The sequence below is a fragment of the Thalassophryne amazonica genome, chromosome 15 (assembly GCF_902500255.1).
Source record: "Thalassophryne amazonica chromosome 15, fThaAma1.1, whole genome shotgun sequence".
Taxonomy (NCBI): domain Eukaryota; kingdom Metazoa; phylum Chordata; class Actinopteri; order Batrachoidiformes; family Batrachoididae; genus Thalassophryne; species Thalassophryne amazonica.
The window spans coordinates 65,376,222-65,384,198 of NC_047117.1; the positions used below are offsets into that span (position 1 = coordinate 65,376,222).

General features: G+C 38.9%; 1 protein-coding gene across 1 annotated transcript; it reads right to left on the reverse strand.

The window, feature by feature from the left end:
• Positions 1 to 35: 35 nt before the first annotated feature.
• Positions 36 to 7,940, reverse strand: LOC117526957 (transcription elongation factor 1 homolog). Its single transcript, XM_034189081.1, has 4 exons — positions 7,893 to 7,940; positions 7,557 to 7,690; positions 7,382 to 7,452; positions 36 to 765 (listed from the first exon to the last, which is right to left on the reverse strand). Exons 2-4 carry the CDS (start codon positions 7,670 to 7,672, stop codon positions 701 to 703), a joined length of 252 nt encoding a protein of 83 aa, XP_034044972.1. The 5' UTR covers positions 7,673 to 7,690; positions 7,893 to 7,940; the 3' UTR covers positions 36 to 700.
• Positions 7,941 to 7,977: the final 37 nt, after the last annotated feature.

Consider the following 7,977-nt stretch of genomic DNA (forward strand, 5'->3'; position numbering starts at 1 on the left):
ATAATGGCTATAATTCCTAAATGGTTAATGCAGTCATTTTGTTACTGGCCTTGAATTAAAGCTGAATGTCGATATGACAAAAATCTTGATTGCTTCATTTCACCTCCATTGTTGAGATAAAATGAGAGAATTGTCTCTCTCCAAGTACCTACAGGCCTGACTAAATGCATTTTTTCCCTACAATATTTTCAAGTTCCCCCAAGGTATACTGTGATTATGTACACTGCCAGTGTGTTGACATTTTCCAAATACTACTCTCACTGCAGGGAGTGCACATGGGCTAACTGCAACTTTAAAATACGGATTATGAGAGCCTACAATAGTACCTGTTTTAAGACTAGAGGCAATTTCAAAAATTTATTTACCAATTATTAATTAAACATCTAGCAGTTTAAACGAGTGTAGCATTTTTAAAAAAGCAACAGTCAAGGATTTATGCCTTAAATCTAAAGTCAAAACATCATGTAAGACCAGTCAGACTGATCAGACATGGAGTTAACATGCTCAGAAACCAAACGGTCTATTTGTACTGACGCACCCCAAGTGTGACTTCTGTTCACACACACGTGTCAGTCTTCAACCACTAGGTGATTAGTTGCAGCAAAATAAAAGATTATCCTAAACATCTGAATGCCGATGGGTCCAGGCTCACCGGCCACGTCTGCATCCACTCCAGAAACACGTCGCACACCAGCGAGGGCTACTGATTGGCTGCTTCACAGGCATCTATCCAATCACTGTACACGTCAACTGGCTCCGACAGGTCTTCCAAGCAGTGAATTAAGGACAAAAAGGATGTTGTCATTCAATGTTAAATGTCAGAATTGCAAATGAATACAGAGAAGAATGGAAAATGTGACCGCTTGTCAGTGTCACATTGCAACTGTCTGCTTTGAAAGGACAAACCCATAATCACAGGTCATGCAAAAACTCAATCTGTATTCAGTTTGTTTTTGGCCCTCCATCAATTTTTACACCCAAAGGCAAAGTTCATTTCAGTTCCATTCAGTTCTGATAATTTGTGATATTGTAGACCTGGAATTACACATGTGACATCTACAGTCCTGAGCAAAAGTGTGAAGGCAGGGATCATGTGCTGGAGCTGCGAGTCACAACATTGCAGAAACATCTCTAGTCCTGGACTGCAACCACCCAGGCAGTCAACCAGTCCATCCTCCCTTCTTTAAAATGCAGCCACATCAAATGTGAGTGACCCCTTGGTCGTACCCAGCTTCTGAGGTCCTCAAAACTGAGGCAGACATGGTGAAGTTTCGTAACTAACATTTCCTCAGAATGCATGCAATATTCCTCAATTTAGTCTACCTAAGTAACACTACGTTTGATGCAGTCATTCCATGGGTACCCAAGGATTTGCCAGAGACACTAAATACATTCAATTCAGTTGTCACCTTCAGTCACAGGACTGCATCAAACTCTGACAGTAAAGCCACCATGACACTTGCACGAGTTTGATCCCGACACTGCTGTGCAATTCGATCGTATCAATGCATCCCGCTTTTCCCCGCTGGACTCCATGTAATACAAAGTAATCATTTAATAGTCGATGACGTATTTGCTCTCAGAACATGGATGATGAAACCATTCTCATTTCTCACAGAATCATAGAATTATCAGAAATTATCTGCAGCTTCTTTCGTGGGGTGGAGAACGCATTTGGAATCATCTGAAAGGTAATTCTTTACAATATATATATTGTAATGGATTGGTAAAACAGTTGCACTTTCATTCCTTCTTGTGAGTTGGATAATGTATCTGTAAAATTCTGTTTATTATAGATGTAGCATTTCGTCATAATCGTTCAGATGTGCTGCAGCAGTGAGACGCATTGACACACAGTGACAGAGTGTTTTTGAATAGGTTGTGCAATGTTCACGACTAGTTCACAAAATTAACGCATGCCAGAAGTTTTGAACATTTCAAAATTTTCTTTGCGTACTTACACAAAGCCATGCACAGTTCATGCCAGTGCAGGAATCTAATTCATGCAAATGCCAAGGCACCTTAAGGTAGGAAGCACCAGGACCCTAATGACTTGGACCTTCATTCCCCAGCAAAGGCATCACCAAACATCTCTATCCAGGAAACTCATGACTCCATAAGCTCTTCCATGGAGTCTCTTGATCTCAAAGGCTGAGGATCTATAGACATGAATGTCACTGCTGAGAAAGGTGAATGACTTTATAAATGTAAAACATATGTGGCAAAATGTGTTTCATCATCAAAAATCTTCATAATTATTATTACGTCATAATAATTGTCGTTTATTTGTTTGTCTGTCTGTCTATTAGCAGCATTACATCAAGACTACTGCACACAGATTTTGACAAAGGTTTCACCACAGACATTAGGCCATGGAAGACCATTAAATTTCAGAGGTGATCCAGATCCAGGATCAAGATTTCACTTTATATAGGCTTTGAAGGATTACATTAAAAAAGAAACGTACTTCACAGATTCTCACAAATTTGCACCATAGATATTAGAGCATGGAAGATTGCACTGAATTGTGAAGGTGATCCGGACTGGCAGATGTCAGAAATGTCAGATTGTTCATTATTTTAAATTTCCTTCATGAAAGACAAGTTCAAAGAGACCTTGGCTAACTAGATCAGTTGTCAAGCTCACAACTTGAAACCCCCACTATGTCAAAGTAGTTACCAGTAGTGTATATCAGTGGTACTAAGTCCTTTGTGATGAAACACCTGAATTAATAAGGTGTTCAAGTTTAACTGAGAAATACAGCATATTAAAAAAATTAAACAAAAATTTACTAGGCAGGGGTGGTGGCCAAGTGGTTAGGGCACTTGGTTTCAGTGCAGAAGGTTCCTAGTTTGATGACCCAGCTATCTTAGCTAATTATAGGCCAATCTCCAACCTTCCTTTTTGCTCAAAAAATCTTGAAAGGGTAGTTGTAAAACAGCTAACTGATCATCTGCAGAGAAATGGTCTATTTGAAGAGTTTCAGTCAGGTTTCAGAATTCATCATAGTACAGAAACAGCATTAGTGAAGGTTACAAATGATCTTCTTATGGCCTCAGACAGTGGACTCATCTCTGTGCTTGTTCTGTTAGACCTCAGTGCTGCTTTTGATACTGTTGACCATAAAATTTTATTACAGAGATTAGAGCATGCCATAGGTATTAAAGGCACTGCGCTGCGGTGGTTTGAATCATATTTATCTAATAGATTACAATTTGTTCATGTAAATGGGGAGTCTTCTTCACAGATTAAGGTTAATTATGGAGTTCCACAAGGTTCTGTGCTAGGACCAATTTTATTCACTTTATACAACCCCTGGCAATAATTATGGAAAAAAAAAGCAGATCACAGACACGACACAAAACTAAAGTAATTTCAAATGGCAACTTTCTGGCTTTAAGAAACATTATAAGAAATCAAGAAAAATAATTGTGGCAGTCAGTAACGGTTACTTTTTTAGACCAAGCAGAGGGAAAAAAATATGGACTCACTCAATTCTGAGGAACTCTGGATGGCATTACCCTGACCTCTAGTAATACTGTGAGAAATCTTGGAGTGATTGATCAGGATATGTCCTTCAATGCGCATATTAAGCAAATATGTAGGACTGCTTTTTTACATTTGCGCAATATCTCTAAAATTATTAAGGTCTTGTCTCAGAGTGATGCTGAAAAACTAATTTATGCATTTATTTCCTCTGGGCTGGACTATTGTAATTCATTATTATCAGGTTGTCCTAAAAGTTCCCTAAAAAGCCTTCAGTTAATTCAAAATGCTGCAGCTAGAGTACTGACGGGGACTAGAAGGAGAGAGCATATTTCACCCACATTGGCCTCTCTTCATTGGCTTCCTGTTAATTCTAGAATATAATTTAAAATTCTTCTTCTTACTTATAAGGTTTTGAATAATCAGGTCCCATCTTATCTTAGGGACCTCATAGTACCATATCACCCCAACATAGTGCTTTGCTCTCAGACTGCAGGCTTACTTGTAGTTCCTAGGGTTTTTAAGAGTAGAATGGGAGGCAGACCCTTCAGCTTTCAGGCTCCTCTCCTGTTGAACCAGCTCCCAATTCAGATCAGGGAGACAGACACTCTCTCTACTTTTAAGATTAGGCTTAAAACTTTCCTTTTTGCCAAAGCTTATAGTTAGGGCTGGATCAGGTGCCCTGAACCATCCCTTAGTTATGCTGCTATAGACAGACTGCTGGGGGGTTTCCCATGATGCACTGAGTGTTTCTTTCTCTTTTTGCTTTGTATGCACCACTCTGCTTTTAATCATTGGTGATTGATCTCTGCTGTCTTCCACAGCATGTCTTTTTGCTGATTCTCTCCCCTCAGCCCCAACCAGTCCCAGCAGAAGACTGCCCCTCCCTGAGCCTGGTTCTGCTGGAGGTTTCTTCCTGTTAAAAGGGAGTTTTTCCTTCCCACTGTTGCCAAGTGCTTGCTCATAGGAGGTCGTTTTGACCATTGGGGTTTTTCTGTAATTATTGTATGGCTTTTGCCTTGCAATATAAAGCGCCTTGGGGCAACTGTTGTTGTGATTTGGCGCTATATAAATAAAATTGATTTTGATTTGATTAGTTCAGACTCCACCCCTGCCACATTTCTCCTTGTAATGTGGAGTTGCATCAGGAAGGGCATCCAGTGTAAAACTTGTGCCCCTTCAACATGCAGATCCACCTTGGATTTGCTGTGGCGACCCTCAGTGTAAAAACAAGGGAGAAGCCAAAGGGACTTACTTACTACTTCAGAAGAAATTACCCAGGAATTATTTTCCTGCAAGCATTTTTACATGGTGTACCACCAAAGAGTAAACTTTCTATCTGCTGTGATACCAGAGATCATGGTCTCAAATTGGCTTCATTTTCACATATTTTGTACCTTATGGACCCAATGCAAAATGCAAAATAAAAAAAAAAAAAAAAAATATATATATATATATATATATATATATATATATATAAATTTATTGGACCCTTACAGGCCCTGCAACAGACTGGTGTCCTGTCCAGGGTGTACCCCACAGTGGTGTCAAAAGTACACACATTTGTTACTTAAGTAGAAGTATAGATACTGCAGTTTAAAAACACTCTGGTAAAAGTTGAAATATCAACTTGACCTCTTTACTCAAGTAAAAGTGAAAAGGTATGTGCTCCAAAACCTACTTAAAGTATAAAAGTATAAAGTAACCTTTAAAAAAAAAAAAAAAAAAAAAAAAGGTAGATGCCACTATATGAATTGAAAGCTTAATTTAAAAACTGATTCGTTCTACATGTGGCCCAAGACCCAAAACCCAAAATTACCCCCCAACACCACCTGCACGAAAATGTTTCAATTCTAGAAGCTCTGAAATGCAATCTGGGACTATTCCAGACAATAAACTGCAGTGAGTGCAGCATCCATTTAGTGAAGGAAAAAAACAAAACAAAACAAAAAAAACACAACTTTCCTTATTCAAATTCATTCCAGTAGTATTCTGCTCTTACAAGGATGCAGCCGTTTTCTAGTTTGGCAGATAGTTCTGGAGGAAATTACTGAAGAAATTAACACATTGAAAATATGGTTTGACCGAAACAAACTGTCATTAAATAAGACAGGGATGAAGTGGAGGTGTAAGAGTCACTAGGTGTTCACAGGAAACATTTATGTATGTATGTATTTATTTATGTATGTTCATTGTTAGTTGCTTTTATATTTTCTGTTATGTTTCTATTCAGGTTCTTTTTGCCACTTTCTCTAAAATTGTATATAATAATCATTAGATTATTAATGTATAAACAAAAATAAATTTAACAAATATTACAATTTGAAAACAAATGCACCCGAACGTGATGACAGCTGCAATTGCTTAATGCTAACTTTTAACATTGAAAATACCATAGACATGCTAACGTGTTAGCGCTCCCGTTTTTAAGTTATAAAATACATCTATCAACTGTTTCAGAAGACCATAACAGGTCGGTTTAACATAGAAAAGGTAAATAATACTCACAGAAGTATGCTCTTTAGGGTTTTAGCAGGGGGAAATTAAGCGAAAGAAAGAATAAACGAAGCAATAGGTCGAAGCATTGCTTCAATCTGCGAACCACTGCTTCGATTGGTTCACGGTTCAAAGCAAAGCCGCGCTGCAGAAAAGTTGATTACAGGCGCACATGACGTGAAATATATATATATATATATATATATATATATATATATATATATATATATATATATATATAAACATTAAACTGAAGCCAAGAGTAACGAGGCTGTTTGTTTTAAAAATGTAAGGAATAGAAAGTACAGATACTTGTGTGAAAATGTAATGAGTAGAAGTCAGAAGTAGGCAGAAAAATAAGTAATGGAGTAAAGTATAGATACCTAAAAAGTGTACTTAAGTACAGTAACGAAGTATTTGTACTTCGTTACTTGACACCTCTGGTACCCCACCTCACACCCTATGACTGCTGGGATAGGCTTGAGCCTCCCTTGATCCTTAATTAGAGTAAGCGGTTGAAAATGAGTGAGTGAGTGGACCCTTACAGAATAAAACCTATTTGGAGTATGATCATATTCTTTTGGATTTTTCACTTTGGCCCAATAACAAAATGTGAAAATGAAACAAATCTGAGACCATAACTGGAGTCAATTTATTTCCTTTAAGTGAATCACATTATCACCTACCATCACCTCCCTGGACCTACAGGGAGGTGACGGTCTAGTGGTTAAGCACTGGGCTTGAGACCAGCAGATCTTCGGTTCAAACTCCCATCTGGCTGAAAAATTACTAAAGGCCCTTGGGCAAGGTCCTTAAACCTCAAGTTGCTCCTGGTGTGTAGTGAGCGCCTTGCATGGCAGCAGCACCCTGACATTGCTGTCTGTGTGTGTGTGTGACAATGCAAGGCATTACTGATATCTTCCTGACTACCAGGATATACACACACACACACATATATGTGTGTGTGTGTATTCTTACATGGTTTTTAATTAAACAGCATGGCGGCTTAGTGGTTAGCGCTGTTGCCTCACAGCAAGAAGGTCATAGGATCAATTCCCAACTGTGGCCTTTCTGTGTGGAGTTTGCATGTTCTCCCTGTGTTTGCGTGGGTTTCCTCCGGTTTCCTCCCACATAAAGACATGCATGCTAGCTGAATTGGAAACTTTATAAAGAGATCTTAATCTCAAAGGATCTAGCCTGGATAAATAAAGATTAAATTAAACAGATTTAAACCAACAATCTGCACTACAACCACATCTTACTTCAACTCCACTGTGGTGGCATACAGAGGCAAAATTACAAAAAATATTTATGCACTTGACTGCATATAAAAGGGTATTAATATTTTTAAGTAAAAGTGGGGCCACAATGATTGCACAGCTGTGCAAGTTAAGGATACAGGTAATAGTGGTCTGGAACTCTTCCAAGCAGACTGTACACGATATTATCCCTGTATTTCTGCTTCGTTCCCTGTTGACAGAAACAGCGATATGTAAGTTGGCAGCCCAATCGCTTCTGCAACTGGGGAAAAAAAAGGTAAAGCTCGCGTCTGATTTGGTGATTTTTAAAGGTACATTTTGACATCACATGACTTTTCGTGGTTACAGAAGGGACACGTGAACTGAGTCTCCAAATCTCCGGTCAACTTCTTCTTTGGAGGAGGCTTCCGTTTGGCTTTTCGGCGACCCATGCTGCTGTCCGCAAACTACTGAAAGACACACAAGCGGCAACGACATCCACGACAAAGGAAACGTCAGCATGTGCTAACTTTAGCTAGCCACAACACCTGCTGAAGTTAGCTAAAGTTAGCGTTTTTGTTTGTCATTCACAGCCAGCAAAAACTGGCCGCACAATGTAAAAAAAAAAAAAAAAGTTATTTGAAAAGTAGTGACACAAACAGAAGTACCTACTTTCACGCTGGTTACCTTTTCTTTCCTTCTTCTTCTTCTTGGTTGTTGGCAGGCTAGGCACGGTCAGTGCATTGCTGCCCCCCTC